The sequence below is a fragment of the Notamacropus eugenii genome, chromosome 1 (assembly GCF_028372415.1).
Source record: "Notamacropus eugenii isolate mMacEug1 chromosome 1, mMacEug1.pri_v2, whole genome shotgun sequence".
Lineage (NCBI taxonomy): Eukaryota > Metazoa > Chordata > Mammalia > Diprotodontia > Macropodidae > Notamacropus > Notamacropus eugenii.
This window is the reverse complement of record NC_092872.1, coordinates 48419690-48437519: the sequence shown is the minus strand read 5'-3', so window position 1 is coordinate 48437519 and position 17830 is coordinate 48419690. Positions and strand designations below refer to the sequence as shown.

The window sequence follows — 17830 nt, the reverse complement described above, 5'->3', positions numbered from 1 at the left end:
ACCAGTGAAATCTCAGGTGCTGGAGGTATCCTAAGCAAGTCCTAAGACAACTGAATTAGGAACAGGCTACAGAAATCCCTTTACGTATTTTTGCTTTCCTAGTATTGTTTTAAATGTATGTTACTTTCCCTTTCCTTGGGCATCCACCATTCCCCAATCCCCTGCTACCATCACTACTGCCAACACAATCCCCGCTACATAACCAAGAAACCCATACAACCCAGGTTAAAGTTCAAGTCTGTTATGGAAACACAGGAGTTCTTCAGGACAAAGCCATTACTGATTCAGCAATAATGGCCTGGCTGCCTTTCTGACTAATACAGAGAATGAGCAGCTAAATTGTACTCCCCTCCTCTTCCTTCCCTATTTCTCTGCTCTTTACAAACAGCTAATTACACCACATGGTGAGAAGGGTCAGACTCCACAGATGGAGAAACAGAGATGCAGAAAGGTTAAGTGCCTTCTTGCTCAAGGTTGCACAGTGAGTCAATGAAACAGCCAAGAACTGACTCCTGATGTCTTAAGACTCTAACAGCTGCTCTAACTACGCATAAAATCAGTGGCTTTAGCATAAAAAAGAGGTTATAAAAAGGAACAGGTACATGACAAATCTTCCAACATTAAATAAAGGATAAAGCAAGTTCAAAATGATACATGCTTTTATTCTATATCATGGTTTTTTCAAACAATTAAATGAATTTTTATTTTTTGTTCAATCATTGCCACACAGACAAAGAAAACAAGGAGATGGGATTTTATGGGTATGGCGTTCTCACAGCAGCTGAGCTGAGCTTAGCAAGATGAGTCTTAGAGAGTTGCCTGAGCCTTAGCAAGGTCAAGCGACTTGCCCCCACACTGCTAGTAAATGTCAGAGATGAATTTGGAACCAAGATCTTTCTGTCATCAAATCAGAGACTCTTTTTTTGAGGCTGCCTCTGCTAGGATAACAAAATGGTAAAAAAAAAAAAAAAAAAAATCTTTTGAAGGATGATACGTATTGCTCGGTGTCATCTCTTTATTGCAAAAAGGTGACAAATATACGAACTTACGAAGTGCATGGGAGCCATAATGATGGATACCTTCCTTGCTGAAAATGAACCAGTCTCTAACATTTACAACAGATCATTTCTAAGAACTTTACAATGTTTGGGTCATCAGCAAAGAAGGGACTTGGCATTCTTGGGTCACTAACACTTACAGGAAACACAATACGTCTTGGGAATTGTAAAGTGTGAAGGGTCTTCTCTTCAGTTCATCTATAGAAACTGACAAGACAAAAAAAAAAAATCCATGAGCTTTTATCCTCTCTGCCAGAGAAATGAAAATTGATCATTAAAATGCGGGTGGTACCAAGCTAAAAACGGAAGGACAAAATGCTTACATGTAGTAAAGGAAGCAGCCCTTTCCACATTCAGAGGTAATTGACCAACTATGTGTTTCATAAGCCCAAGAAACACAAGTTGCAGTGAAATATTTTAAAATCTATCTTTAAAATCTACTCTATGCAAATCAAGGTTAAAAAAAATCTGTCCTGTTTTCTGGCCTGGTCACTGACCTTCATCACCATGGCCATCCTGCAGGGGTTTAACCATGGTAATTCATACTGTGACCCCAAGCCAAAATAACAGGATAAAATGTTCAGGATTTGCATTCTTTGCTTTGTGAAAATCTGGTTTATGCTACTTAATCAAATTATTTTTCAAAACTAGACTGCATGGAATTCAGAAGATCATCATCTGGAACCTCAGGAGAAGAGAGGGCATGCTGATAAAAAATATGATGAGATTAAACTGGAAATGAATGGCCGACTCACGAAGAATTCTATCACCTTATGGTCAAAAGTTTAGGAAAAGTTATTATGTATTTTAATTTAAACTCACTAAAAAACAAAACAAAAATGACCAAATTCTAATTCAGCTCCACAACTTGATGTAGTAGGTGGTTGCTCATCACTGGGTTTGTACTTATTCTGCCCATTCCCTAAATAGTGGCCCCTTTCTAAACAGAACCTGTTTAAAGGAAATGAGGAGAAGCAGCCCAGAATCTTGGAAAATGTGTTAGATTTGAACTCAGGGCATCTGAGTTTAACTCCCCCTCCCCCATCATCTCTTGTCTGGCCTTCTTCAGTTCGGTTGACTTCTCTGGCCTTCCCTTGTCTCAGCTGTAAGGAAGGGGTAGGACGACATGGCCTCAGAGGTCCCCTCCAGCTCTACAGCTAGGATCTTCTGATTTCAAGGCCTTTGTAGTTTCTTCAGCAGCCTCTTGGTCCACCAGTCTGAACTATGATGAACTCCAATTCCAATCAATGACTACAAAGTAAACTGGCGGTTGCAATGTGTCCACAGCCAGTACTGGGCAGTATCTACTGCCCAATTACTTTCTCTTTGGTGCTGAAGTTTCATTGTCTGAGAAAAAGAAAAAAAAGGAAAGTAACAGCTTTAACTTTGCCCATACTGAACTATTAACACGTTCTGAGAAGGCCTTCCCATTAAAATGAGATCATTTCTATTCATCTGCTGTGGTCTGGATTAGAAAACTCCAGGTCATCCCCACGTGCTCTCTAGCCTCCTCCACACTGACTGAGCTCTGGTTATGACACAGAAATGGATCTCAAAGAGTAGGAAACTCCCAGTCATGTGATTAGTCAGTCAGTAGGCTCTCTTCATAAGCAGAAACCCAAGATCTCTCTAAGTCTTCTGATTTCACCTACAGAGGTAAAGAGGCTATAGGCCTAATCAACCCTTGGCTTGATGTGAGTAAGACCTTCAGCACTCCCAATACTTGGATTGTGGCGACCCAGATTGCTGGAATTTCTGGCTGGTTCTGATGCAGACAGAGAAAGCTTGAAAGAACCTTTGAGGCATCTGGGTCAATCAACCTCTTCCTCATTTTACAAGAGGAAACTGGGGCCAGGAGAAGGAAAGTGACTGGTCCAAAATCACAAGGATGAAATGTCTTTTCTTTATTTAAGGATCATCAAGTCAGGAGGAACCCCATCCTTGAAATCTGGATTTCTAAATGGAAAAGCTCAAGTACTTTGGACCATGAGCATTTAGAAGTTTTGGCAGGGTAACAGTCCCTGTGATTTAAAATTTTTTACATTTGTTTAGTGATCCTCAGAAAATGAACAATATTTTATTCATCTAAATGGTAAGTCAAATTTATAGAGAGCTCCCAAATTTGCAAAGCACATTTATATTATTATATTATTTTATGTTTTATATAACTTATTTTATGTATATTATTCAATCTCCATAACAATTCTCTAGGTAGAAGAAATTGAGGATATGAGAAGTTATGAAATGTTAAGTCATCTGCCCATCCTTACACGGTAAGTATCTACGACTGGAGCCCAAGTCTCCTGATTTCACCATGTGCTGTCTTCCCTAACGTGATCTGTTTCAAACAGACAAAATAAATGTCTACATTTAAGGCCATCTTCAGACAGGGGTATGAAAATTCACATATATACATTTACACTTCCATGCATGTATATAATTAGTGAGGGAGCCTCAGTCATCCTACAACACAGTGAGAGAAGGAAGCAAAAAGAAAAATATGCCTAATACATATATACATAAAGAGATACACACAACTATGTAAGATTAAAATAATATTTTGTGAAGGCATACAGATATGGAGAGAGACAGCATGGCATAACAGGAAACCAGTCCCAAAGTCAGAGAGATAATGCTTACAAACCACTTAACACAGTGGCTAGCACGTAGTAGAAGCTTTCAAAATGTTCACTCCTTTCCCCACCTCTGATTCACACTGTTTGTGTGATCCTGGACAAGTCACTTAACTTCAGCTTTCTAAGAACATAAATTACAGAAGAGCTGTTGATCTGCAATGGTAGGAACTTCCTAATTGGTAGGAATTGACTAAATCAATTAAGTCACAGGTCCAGATTTTTAAAAAAAAGTCTCTGATACAGTCTCCTTAATGTGCAACAAGGATAAGAGGCTAAAATCTGTCTTTGGAACAACAGGAGAAAAAGACAAGTCAGTGGTCCTCAAGGCCTGGGACTGGGGTAAAAGAAGAGGATATTCAATAAAACCAAGGGGAAGGCTATCTGCCTCCTGAAATGACTTTGTAAATACTTCTATGGGTACATGCTGGTTCTCCTCCAGGAGAAACCAAGCTCCTTAAAAGCAGGGATTGTTGCATTTTGTCCATATAATCTGTGTCTTACATACAGTAAGTGCTTAATAAATACATGTTACATTTCAAGTTATTGACGCCTTCTGGAATTCTTAATGAGACTTTAGACCAGGGGTGGGGAACCTCTGGCTTCAGGGCCACATGTGGCCCTCTAGGTCCTCAAGTGGGGCCTTTTGACAGAATCCAAACTTTACAGAACAAATTCCCTTCATAAAAGGATTTGTTCTATAAAACTGGGACTCAGTGAAAAGGTCAAACCCAAGGACCTAGGAGGTCATATGTGGCCTTGAGACCATAGATTCCTCATCCCTGCTTTAGACTTTTGGCCAACGTAACAACAAAACACAGCTCCAGAGGCCTGAAGACAAAGCCTGCCACCCTCTCCTGATGAAGAGAGGTGATGGGCCCTGAAGTGCAGAATGAGATAGACTTACACTGAACAGGGCCAATATGGGAAAGAGTGTTTCAAATGACAAAACATGTTTGTTACCAAGGTTTTCTTTTTCTTTTCTTTTCACTATTCAGTTAGAGAAGGGAGGAAGCGGGAGGAAGAGGAAATAAATGCTTGTTAATTAGAAAAAATAAAAGAAATGAATGGTCAGAGACACCTCCTCCATCCCGTAATCATGCTGATGGCAAGTGAAGTGTTTCCTAAAAGGAATGAAGGGAGGGTTGGAAAACAAAGGAGGCCATAGGGCATATCTGGCAACATCATAAATTCTTATGGGCAACATTTAAGTTGACAGTGCCGGGCAAAGCAAGTAACAAACGTCAAGAGGGCTCCCCACATGGGTTATGTAAAATTGGTGCTAAAACATTCTATTGCCACAGAGAAAGGCCGCTGCCCATCCTTGGAGGCTCACAAGGGCCCCGGAGAAACAGCCTTCACTCACAGGTGCTTCTTGGGGGTCCTGGCTATTGCTCAGTTGGAACTATTTGCAACAAGAATTGGACTAATTCAGAAGACTGGGGCTCTACAGTCAGCTCCCCACACTGTGTGATTCTGAAATGGTGGTTTGACTGGATGGTCTCTAAGGCCCTCTCCAGTTCTAATAACCTATGACTTTAATTAAAATTAGAAATGTAACATGTGATCACCCCTGAAAACCAAAAGTAAATTCACTTCGAAATAGCTTTACTAGAAAGCACCATCCCACCTGAGAGAAGAGTCAGCTCACCTTTAGGAATGAACTTCAGTGTGCTACTGAATATTCAGAAGCGAGACTGGCCCTTCTTTGGTCCGTCATTGATAAACTCATGACCCAGGCCATTGCCACACTTGCCACAGGACACCTGGAAGTTAATCAAAGGAAGGAACAGGAGATTTCAACAGGACATCCTGGAGCTAAGGCTGATTACGAAGGTTGATTATGAAAATACACACACACACACACACACACACACACACACACACACACACACACACACATATCCCTGCTATAATTCTCAGCTGAGAAACCATAGATTATTTGTTTTTCCTTCTATTCCCACAGCTAATGGTTCTACCTTGATTTCTGGTCATTCTCAAGAAAAGAGTCCATAATTCACAATGACTCCAAGAATTGAAATGGAAAGAATAACACAATGAAACTCTCTTGACCTCAGAGAAGAGCCTCCTCCCGTCATTGAACAAATGTGGAACTATGGGTATGGAATACTGCACAACTGTCAGACCACAGTGATCCTACTGATCTGTTTTCCCCCTTTTTCCTGGCATAAAGAATGGTTTAGTGGGGAAGAGCATATTCATAAATGGAAAAGATATAAAAACAAAAGGTATCAACTTCAAAAATGTTCTTTTTAGGGTTGTTTCAAATCTGAATTTTATAAGTTTTATATTTCAGACTGGTCTCAAATAATCTTATGTAATATCAGTTCTTGGGCAAACAACTCCAAATGACTAACAGAATACAATGACTGAATTTGTTCATTATCTAATATGCTTCCCCTTACCTTTAAGGCTTGTGGCCGACCAAACTCTGGACGCTTCGACACGCTATCAGCATGTACCGTCTCAGTGAAAGCTGGCCATGGAGAGGAATGTTGATACTTTGAGCGACTGGAAAAGAGCTCATAGCCACACTTGGCACAGACGTAGATACCTAATTGAATAAAACACAGAAACTGTCAGTTTCCTCACTTCATACTTGGTAAGTTCCCTTTCTCGTTTGTTATAAAAGTAATCTGTGTTCCTTCCCCGGTCAAAAATTATTTAGAATCCTCTAACTAGGGACTACTCTGAAGGAGGACGGGGAATGATTTCACTTTAACAAAGATGTCCAAAAGCAGTGGTTTGCACTGGCTCATAAGTTCATAAATTCAGAACTAGAAGGAACCTTAAAGACCATGGAATACAACACTTTCATTTTACAGATGAGGAAATGAATATACAGAGAGGTTAAGTAATTTGCCCATGATAACATAACCAGTAAGTAACCAGAGGTGGAATTTGAACCTGTCTTCCTGACTCTTAAGTTGAGTACTCTGTCCACTGGGAATGAAATAACAGATAGGTAAAAGGAGTGATTAAAGCTAAAAATGTATTCAAGAGTATTAGGGCTACAGCAATTGACTCCACAGAGCCCTTCAACATCTTAAAAAAAAAAAAAAAGAGGGGGAGGCAGCCAGAGATGGGTAGAAGAGGGACACATGAGTTCTTGTCTAACTGAGCCTATGCCATCAAGATCAAGGATTAGATACCTGGGAATTTCCAATTTTTCATTAAGAAATTTTAAAATGCAGGAACACTAGGATGAATGGGAAGGCTTGATGCAGCCTTTGTTACTACTAGTGTTACTATGCTAATACACTACGAAAGGCAGCATCAGGAGAGAATTGTTCATGTTCAGTTTCTCAGAGCCAGTCTAATTTAGAATTCCTAAGTCATGGTTTGCTGTGCCATCCATTGGAGAAGGAAAATAGTTCAGCTTGGCTAAAAAGGTTTCTAATTAGAGAACTCAAACCATTCAGGTTTTACCTATCGATTTTGTTATGACTCTCTATGTCCCAGCTTTTGCCTTTCACTTTCTAAAATACTTGTTACAGTAGCTTTCAATTTCCTGTACCCTCTACCCTTTCCAGAAGGCACTGGCATGGACAAATGACCTCCACAAACATCCGGTCATGTTTCTAATCTCCAATAATAGCAGCTCACTGAATTAGGTAGACAGTATTTTATGATCTGATTTGTTCCTCAAAACTTTTCAAAGGAGGCAGAACAGTACTTTTTATCCCAGTTTGACACATGAAGATACTGAGGCCCAGAGAGATTAAGTGGTTGTGCCTGAAGTCACACAGCTAGTGTCTGAGCAAAGACTCTAAGTCAAGGCTTCTTTACTATGCCAGGCTGATTCCCTCTAAAGCAGAGAAATTTGCCATTGTCCTGACCTTTGCTCTCTAGACACATGAGAAGTTACCAGGCAAGGCAATTTGAAAGGAAAGGAAGATGATTTTAAGTTAACTGCCAAATGGAAAGGATAAAAGTAAACCATCAAAAAGCCTACACTCCACATACAAAAATTAGCAACACAAAATATAAACTTAATGTGAAACTTTAGCTTTTTTATTATCAAATTAAATGCCAGACAATTTAAGTAGACTTAAAATTCCAGCTAGAAAGAGAGGTGGAAGGAATCTGTCCTTTGTTGGACACCTGGTAGACCAAATCCAACCCAGCTGGATGGAAGGTATGCTAGGTAGATCCCCCAAAAGAAAGGGCACACTCATCAGGGCCGTGTGCCAGGATCACTCATCCTAATTCATTCCACTCAGTTCTCTTAGCTGTTGGGTTTCAACTCCAGATTTCAATATCACCATCATATCAGTTTATAGAAGCATTGATCATCTGCCACTGACCCTCCCTATAAAGTGCTACTTCAGTACAAACATCATAAATTCCCAACTAGAAGGGACCTTAAAACCTATCTAGTCCAACCCCTCATTTCACAAATAAAACTACAGAGTGCCTTACCCAAGGTATTACAGGTACTAAGCAGTAAGTAAAAAGGGTAGAATTTAAATTCTGGTGCTCTGACTTCAAAGACAGAAATCCTTCCACTGTACTACACTGAAATTTGGAATTTAAAAGGTATTTACTAAGAATGAATGAGTGAATGAGCATTTATTAAATGCTTACTATATTCTAAGCACTGTGCTAAGGTTTGGAGACACAAAAGAAAAGATAGTCTCCTACCCTCAAGAAACTTCGTCACGTTCGTCCTCTGTTGCTGAAGAAGACCCTGCCATCGGAGAAATGATGGCATGACTTGCACTTGACTTTGTTTTGAGTGAGGGAGGGCTGTACAGGTCACCAGCCTCACTTCTCCTCCAGAGCCATCGGAATCCAGTGACTTGATGTTCCTCAGGATTACTAGAGATGGCCCAGGATGGACTGGGAGACCTTGGGCCCTTTAGGCAGGCACTCACTTAGGGCCATCCAGTGCATCCACAGTACAATCGCATTATAAGGGAGACAGCAGACATAGGGAGCAATAATGTAGAGGGAGGGCACTCTGAATCAGAAAGTTACTGGGATGGTAAGTGGAACCATAGGGAAGTAGCCTTTCATCTTTGACTGTCTTTTAGATATCTCCAATTGTATATCCTTTGGAAAGCTTAAATTCAACATGCCCAGAACTGAACTCATTATTTTCCCCCAAAACCCTCCCTTCTGCATAGGTAACAAGGTGTTAAGGGGTGAGGGTCTAGTGGGAGGTACAACTGAAACCCCAAAGGTTCACCTCCTTGTAATGTCATCAAGTTAACTATGGAATTACCTTGTCAACCAGGTACATGTGACCCTACTCTCACCTGCCCAAACCAAGGCTAAGTGCCCTCTCCCTTGAACAACTGTCCCCTGATATTTCCATCTTTGTGTCTTTCCTCAAACCCAGACTCCCATCTTTTGTTTTCTGAACTCCTAACTATTCTTCAGGACTCAGGTCAACATTAATCCCTCCATAAACTCTTTCTTGATCCCCTAGGTCAAAAGCAAGACATCTTCCCTTAGATCTCTCAGAGCATTTCATAATATTGTAATGTATTACTGTAATGTAATGTTAATGTAAGGTTAATGGTGGATGGGGGAAGAGTTAAAGATCTTCCTGGCCATTAAGAGGCTTCAGATATCTTTTGTTCATTTCTGATGAGGCTCTGGGTCATGAGGGTCATGCCCTCCAGCTCTGAAAAGTGTATATATACTCAGAAGAGGTCTTACTTTTTGGAAGAAAGTATGTGTGCCAGGTGAGACTCTGGGCAGCCATTTAAAGAAGCCCCCTGGCTTTGAAAACCCAGATGTTGGTGCTTCTCCCTGGTAATGATGTATGTATTGCCTATGGAAGCCCTGTCTGTGGGTCCTGCTGTATTTTCTCTGTTGGTATATGTGTTTGATTAAAGTGATCATTGACCCTTCAAAAGTTGCTTTCCTTTTAGGAAAGGATCTAAGAACCTGTGCAGCAGGCCCTCCTGGGTATGCCAGGGTGCTTAGTGCTACAAATACTCACCTCCCAGGACTAATGTGTAAGCATATCAGTGCTGGACAAATGTTAATTATTACACAACTATGCTTTCCCCATAGAAATTACCTTCATTTATTTATACATTTACATGTTGTTTCTTGACAATAAAATGTAAACTCCCCAGTCCCAGAAAAAAGACAAGAAAATGTACCTCCCTCACTTTACAGAGGTGAAATTTGAGAGGTAGCACTGTCAGACTAGCTGACATGTTGATGAGTTTTGCTGAAGCGCTTTTCAATTTTTTGTTACAAGAGATGGCTGACTGCAGAGAAGAGGAAGAGGAGTGCAGGCATATCACTGGAAATTAAAGAGATGGAAAAACAAAAGAGAGTCACTTTTAAAAAAAAAAAAAAAAAAAAGAACAGGAGCCCCTTGAGGTCAGGGACGTTAGTCTTGTCTCTGTATTCCTAGTACCAAGAACAGATAGGTACTTAAGGCTTATCAAGGTCCAGTTCCCATACTAAATAACTGTGTGAGCCTGGGTAAATCCTCATAATCAGCAAAATGGAGGTGTATACCACCTATCTCACAGGGTTATTAAGTGTTTTTAAACCTTAAAGCACCCTATCCATATTGTATAGCTACTGTATAGTACTGAATATTTGTGTTATAACACAAGGTTATACAGATACTAAGTCTGTGTAGTCTATCCAACACTACAGTTACTATATAGTACTGAATATTTGTGTTATATGTAGTATAGGACAGACCATAATAATAACCATATCTTTTGCAGGGGAGGGGAAGAAGGCAATCTCATCCAGCCCTTGCTCTGAATATTCCAGGTGCAAAATGGCTGTTCAATGGACTAATCTTCCCTAATGCCCTCTTGAAATCACAGATCCAGACCAAAAAAATAAAATCCTGCAAGACAGATACTACAGATATTATCGTCTCCATTTTACAAAGATGGAAAAAGATTCAGAGAGTCAAATGACTTGACCATAAGCATCAGTGGCTACACTGAAACACAGGTCTTTCTGATCTTAAATCTAGCCTTCTGACAACCACACATGAAGAAACCAAAGCCCCAAGAACTAAACCCCATATGTTCAGGTGTTCCCAGAAGCATCTGTCCAAAATGAACTTATTACAGTTTAATAACACTGAGTCTTTAAACATACATGGTAACCACAGCCTTGGCTAACTAATTTCCCTTCTCTGAGCTTTAATTTCCTCATCTATAAAACAAAGAAAGAAGCTGGACTAAACTGCTAAGCCCAGAACATTTTGAGAGTCTGTGATTATACGATTTAGTCCCACAAAGGGGAGGAGAGGCAAGAATATTCAGCTACACTTGCTTTCTTCTCAACCTTGCTTGACTGGCTGAAACAGTCTTGGACATAGCAGGAATTCATGCTGAATTCCAGTGAAGAGGGTGAGCTTCCTGCCTGCCTAAAGATGTACAAAGGAATGGAAACAGAGACCCTGACCACCCCCCAAAAAAAGAGAGAACAACTTAGTGCCCAGGAAGAGCTCACAAAGCTCAACAGAAATTCATTATACAAGAGGGATAATTCATATAATATAAATTTGACTTTTTGATATAATAGGCTTCATAGGATCCCTTTATAGTAAGACTCTTGCTAAATATTAACCTCACCAATAAGAAAACAAGATATATTCCAATGTAAAATAAAAATGCAAATGGACCTGGATTTTAATACCAGAATTTGCTACTATCTCGCTGGTTTTGGCCAAGTTTCCTAACCTCTCTGAGACACAGTTTCCCCATCTGTAAGAGGACATTGGGTGGCAGCTAGGTGGTGCAGTGGATCAAGTACCAGCCCTGGAGTCAGGAGGATTCAGGTTCAAATCCAGCTCAGACATTTATTAGCTGTGTGACCCTGAGCAAGTCACCTAACCCTGATGGGGGTGGAAGGGAAGATTTTGGACTTCGTGGCCTTTAAAATTCTTTCTCATTCTAAGTTTAAGAACCCTATGGTCTGAGATCCTTTTTAAGTCTAAATCTATAAAACCAGGTAAAAGAAAAGGAATGAAGAGATAAGAAAATGAATCAGGAGGCACAGCTCATCCCAGCTTCTATAAACACTGTTTCACAAAAGAAAAACACAACTAGTTCTATAAATAGCCTTGGGGAGAAAAAGAACAGCAAGATTAGGACAGATTGTACTCAGCAAAGGGCTTTAACTGGAAGGTCCAGAACTTTTTATTCTCATCACATTACCACGGGGCAAAGAACTCTTCAAGGGGGGTGAAAGAGAAGGAGAGAGGAGGAGGATGGAGGGAAGTGAGGAAGGGAAGGGAGGAGGGAGAGCGAGAGAGAACCGATAGCGCCAGCACAGAGGGCAAACATTCAAGGCTTCATTCAGGCCTTCTCTCTGTGATTATCTCCAATTTGCCCCCTATAATATATCTTGTTTGTACACTGTTATTTGCATAGTCTTGTCCACTACACTGAATTTCTTGAAAGAAGAGACTGGTTTTTGCCTTTCTTTGCATCCCTGAGGCTTAGCACCCTGCCTGGAACCATAATAGGCATTTAATAAACCCTTATTGACTTGATTTGAGACTGGTCAAAATCTGGCAAAAGGCAAAGAAGTCAGATTCAGGCTGTCCTTTGGCTGTGGTTTCTGTCGTGACCGACTCTTTGTGACCCCTTTTGGGGTTTTCTTGGCAAAGATACCGCAGCAGTTTTGCCATTTTCTTCTCCACATCATTTTACAAATGAAGAAACTGAGGCAAACAGTCACACAGCTAGGAAGTGTGTGAGATCAGATCTGATATCAAGAATATCCACACTCCAGGCCCAACAACTCTATCTACTGCACCACCAAGCTACCAAGAATGGACATTTTCTTAAATTTTTCAAGAGTCCAAAGTTTAGGATGATATCAGAAAAAAAAAAAGTTATGTGGGGCAGGAAGTAAAACATTGCCCAGACCCCATGTGAACACAGACTCAAATTCTTCCTACAAAGGGTCAGCCTTTGTCTGTAATAGGTACCTGGGAGCCCTCTAACTCCTCTTCCAAAGGTCCCCATTAGAAATGGAGCCTCAGTGCCCCTCCACCAACAGGGAGAGTCCTTAGCAACCTCCAAATACTGGGCTCACAATAACCCTCACTAAAACTAGGTCCCCAAACACCCATACAAGCCTCACACACAGACATACACATACCTTGCTTCCTTCCCACTGACAGGGATATAGAAATTCTAGTTAAAAGTCCATGGACAAGCTGAAGAACAAAACGGTCACTATATCCTAAAGCCATAGATACAGCAGGCGTAGAATTGCTTAAAAATTTTTCTTTCTTTCCTCTTCCTTCCTCTCTTTCTCTGGAGGTTGGACCTCAAAAGTCTCTTCCAGCTCGACAAAGTTAAGTTAAAAACGTCTGTTTCCAGTAAAAAACTGTCTTTTATTAAAGAAGATAGTATTACTAAAGTTTTGACCTACAAGGTTTTAAAACCTGATTCCTGGCAGCAAACGTTAAGTTCTATCCCCTTTTTATTTTACACTTTAAGGCAGTCGATTTCTCGGAGTTATGTAAATTTTTTCCGGTTTTCATTATTTTAATACAAAGCCCTTTCCACGGATGAACTTCCCCGTTCCTCTACACACCCTTAGGTAGGAATTCCCGTAAAAGGGCTTTTAAGGGTGGCCAAGAGGTTTCCTCTGACCTGGTCTGAAAGTATCATTAGGTTTACTTTACAGGTGGGGAAACTGAGGCGACCTGCCCCGGCCCGGGGTCCGAGGTCCGAGGTCCGGGGGCCGGGTGGGATTCCAAAGCAGATTTCCAGATTTTCCAAGTTCAAAGCAGGCTCCCCTCCCCCCCTCACACACACACGCCCCCTCCCCCCACCTCCCATTCTACCCCGACGCAGATGGATTGGACCCTCCCCCTCGCCGGCCTCCCTCCCGGGGGAGGGGCTTCTGCTCGTTCCCAGCAGGCCCGGCGCCCCGAAGCCAGTTACCTGGCTCAAAGTGGTTCTGGAAAACCTCTCCGCCAAAAGAGCAGAAAGACATGGCGGCAAGCACCCGCCCGGGCTCAGGCTCCCCAAGCGGACTCGCCGCCGGCCGCTCCGCCAGTCCGGGTCTTACCGTAAGCCCCGCCCCCGGCCGCGAGGCGGAGGGAAAGAGCCTCGCCCCCAATCTAGTTCTGATAGCCCCGCCCCCAGCCGCGCAGGGAGGGGACGTGAGCGGGATGAGAAAGAGGCATCGCGTCAGGCTCCGAACCTGGTCTCGCGGGAGGCGGGGGAGAGAAAGAGATTCCTCAGCGAGTCCCGCCCCCCGGCCGCTCCAGGGCTCCTTGACCAGCCCCCGCCACGCCCCCACCGAGTCTCCAGCTGTTTAAGACAGCCCCGCCCTCTCCTCCATCTCCGGCGAGGTGACAGAGTCTTTAGTGAGTTCTATCTAGCCCCACCCCCGGAACGCCTTCCGATTGGCTCTGCGGGGGTTGGGGGGAGGGCTTGTTAGCTTGCCACGCCTACAGGCGGCCTTCGCTCCGCCCCCCGGTCAGTTTCCTCGCCAACCCTAGACACTTAATACCGGCTTTGCTCACTCCAGTGATCCTCCCCACCCCACTTCCAGCCCTGCATTTTCTCAGGTGTTCCTGACTCCTTCCCGCGCCCTCACCGTATAGCGGGTCAGTCAATCCATAAACGTGTATTATTTTAAGCCCCTATTATGTGCCAGGCACTGTGCTAAACTCTGGGGATATGAAGAAAGGTAAAAGACAGTCTGCTTTCAAGGAACTCACAGTCTAATGGGAGAAACAACAAGCAAACGGCTGTGGACCGACAAGACAGATACCTTGGTTTGGAAATAATCAGCCGAGGGAAGGCACTAGATTTGAGGGGTTTCTGGAAAGGAATTTTAGATCAGACTTGAAGGAGGCCTGGGGGCGCAGTTGAGGAGAGAGAACATCCCTGACACGGGGAGCAGCCATTGAAAATGCAGGGAGTGGGGACAGTGCAGACAGTGTCCGTGTCCGTGGGGCTGCAGAGGCCAGTGTCACTGGATCAGAGAGTCCAGGGACGTCTACGCTGTCAGGAGACTGGAAAGGGGCGGATTGTCTAGGGCTTTGCAGGCCAGAGGATGTTATATTTGATCCTGGAGGTGATACTGACTTGGGTTGGTATGGTCAGACCTGTACTTTCAGAAGATCGCTTTGACAGCTGAGTGGTGGATGGACTGGAGTGGAGAGAAACTCCAGGCTGGCAGACCCACCAGCAGTCTATTGTAATAGTCCAGATGTGAGGGGAGGAGGGCGTGCACAGAGGTGGTGGCAGTGTCAGAAGAGAGAAGGAGGCGTAGGTGAGAAATGTTAGGAAGGTAAAATCCGTAGGGGGTGTTGTGGGGTAGCATATCATCAGATGAAGGCTGCTTGGTTTCCAGGGGTCCTAGAGGGAAAGGAACAGCTAGTGTCCCTGGGTTGTAGTTTAGTCCAGGAGTTCTGATGGGCTGGATGGGAACCTAGGTGGGAAACCCAGAGGGAGGAGAGAGGGTCTTGAAGCCTCACCTTAGTGGACTTTGTCTTATATCATTGACCACTAAAACCAGAAGATTATTATTATTTACATATTACATATAATTAGAATATAATTATATATAATTTGTATATTATTCTTATAACTCAGAAATTATTTTGTCCAACCCTTACCCACCCCAAGTCAACATAAGAAATAAAGTTATTTGTCTAAGGTATCTGGTAGAGTCAGGATTAGAATCCCAACCCAGGGCTACAGCTACCCCCTTCACTGCTCATCCCCCAAATCACCCCCAGACTGACTGTTCCTTAAATCACCAAGCATTCTTCCCCCTAATAACACGGGACCCAAGAGCTAGGAGCTTCTGGCCCTTAGGAAGCAGTGACTGGCTAATTCAGGCTCAGCTCCCTGGCAGAAGGCCTTCTGGCCCTGCACATCATGGAGGGAGAACTTTAGAAGTAGGACACATATGTGAATGAATGAATCAATGAATGAATGAGGAAGTCTTTATTAATTACTTACTATGTGCGAAGAGCTCTGCTCAGAGTTGGGAATGCAAATATATAAGCAAAGACAGTAACTACCCTTGGAGAGCTTATTACATTGCAGAAACAAGGACATATGAATGGTGATCAAGGAAGGGCACTTTAGTCAGAAAAATTATGCGGAAGTTATATTTTAGTTTCTCTATAAATATTAATAATAATACTTTCCTCTGAAACCTTCCCAGATTCCTGGAGAAAGCCCCTTGGAAAGATGGATGATAGGCTGAGGACAAAAAGGTTGTTCATTAGGTTGAATAGATTGAGGGTGGTAACCAGAAATTCAGTACCAAACCATTGGATTTCTCACACTGGTGTACCTTCTTCCCACCAGCTTTTTCCTCTTTTTGGCTGGATCCAGAACCTCCATTTAAGGACACCCAGGCCAACTATGTCTTCATTTCTCTCTTGCTGCACTTCTGATTTTCCTGACTTTCTATACTTTGTGCCTGAGGGATACCCTCCCCACCCCACCTACTTGCTTTTCTGTATTAGGATATAAGTCTTCCGTATTAGAACCCCCATTAGAATATAAGCTCCCTGAGGTCAAGGACTGTCTTTTTGTTTTCCAGGATTTATCTGAGTGAGCATGTAAATGCTTGTTGACTGGATTTAATAGACTACATTGGTCTAATTACAGTCATTGCCTCCCCACCCAGGAGAAGTGAAAGCTACCCTAACATACCTCAAAGTAAAGCCCGGCTTTTTTTTTTTTTAGTTTAGCATTATTTGTTTTAATATATTCATTTTATTTATTTTTAATGCTCTACAATCACTACCATAAAACTTAAATTTTTCTCCCCTACCTACTCTCTACCACCCCCCTCCATCCCCAAGACAGCATACAATTCTATATAGGATCTACACATACATTCCTGTAGAATACATTTTCATTATAGTTATGCTGTGTAGAAGAACTAAAATAAATGGGAGAAATCATATAACAAACCAAAACATAATACACACACACACACACACACACACACACACACACACACACACACACACACACACAAATGATCTGCTACATCCTGCGATTGAATTCTACAGTTCTTTCTCTGAATGTGTAAGGCATTTTGCCTTAGAAGACCATTGGGAATTTTTTTTTTTTTAATGTCCTTGCATTGCGATGAAGATCCAAGTCTACCAGAAAAAACTCTCGAACACTGTGGTCGTTGCTGTGCACAAAGTTCTCCTGGTTCTGCTCCTTTCACTCAGCATCAGATCATATAAGTCTTTCCAGGCCTCTCTGAAGTCTTCCTGTTCATCATTTCTTATGGCGCAATAGTTCCATTACATTCATGTACCATAGTTTATTCAGCCATTCCCCAATTGATGGCCATCCCCTTGATTTCCAGTTTTTGACCACTACAAAGAGTGCTACTATAAATATTTTTGTACATGTAGGACCCTTTCCCATTTTTATGATCTCTTGGGGATACAGTCCTAGAAGCAATATTGCTGGGTCAAAGGGTATGCACATTTTTGTAGCCCTTTGGGCATAGTTCCAAATTGCTCTCCAGAATAGTTGGATGAGCTCACAGCTCCACCAACAATGAATTAGTGTTCCAACTCTCCCACATCCTCTCCAACATTTATCATTTTCCTCTTCTGTCATGTTTGCCAATCTAATAGGTGTGATGTGGCACCTCAGGGTTGTTTTGATTTGCATCTCTCTAATCAAAAGTGATTTAGAGCATTTTTTTTTAATTTTTTTATTTAACTTTTAACATTTATTTTCACAAAATTTGGGTTACAAATTTTCTCCCCTTTTATCCCCTCCCCCCCCAAACCCAAGCATTCTAATTGCCCCTGTGACCAATCTGCTCTCTCCTCTATCCTCCCTCCCTGCCCTTGTCTCCGTCTTCTCTTTTGTACTGTAGGGCCAGATTCTTAACCCCTTAACCTGTATTTCTTATTTCCCAGTGGTAAGAACATTACATTTGATCCTAACACTTTGAGTTCCAACTTCTTTAGCTCCCTCCCTCTCCACCCCTTCCCCTTGGAAGACAAGCAATTCAATATAGGCCAAATCTGTGTAGTTTTGCAAATGATTTCCATACTAGTTGTGTTGTATGGGACTAACTATATTTCCCTCCATCCTACCCAGTCCCCCATTACTTCTATTCTCTTAAGATCCTTTCCCTCCCCATGAGTGT

At 42.2% G+C, this 17830-nt stretch overlaps 1 protein-coding gene across 2 annotated transcripts; it reads right to left on the bottom strand.

Moving 5' to 3' along the window:
* Positions 1-641: 641 nt before the first annotated feature.
* MSRB1 (methionine sulfoxide reductase B1) lies at positions 642-13789 on the bottom strand. 2 transcript variants are annotated; one of them, XM_072599574.1, is made up of 4 exons: positions 13615-13789; positions 6118-6266; positions 5343-5457; positions 642-2405 (listed from the first exon to the last, which is right to left on the bottom strand). In XM_072599574.1, exons 1-4 carry the CDS (start codon positions 13664-13666, stop codon positions 2374-2376), a joined length of 348 nt encoding a protein of 115 aa, XP_072455675.1. In that variant the 5' UTR covers positions 13667-13789; the 3' UTR covers positions 642-2373. The 2 variants fall into 2 exon arrangements, with proteins under 2 accessions (XP_072455675.1, XP_072455674.1); XM_072599573.1 differs by lacking the exon at positions 13615-13789 and adding an exon at positions 12821-13458.
* Between the last annotated feature and the right edge of the window lie 4041 nt (positions 13790-17830).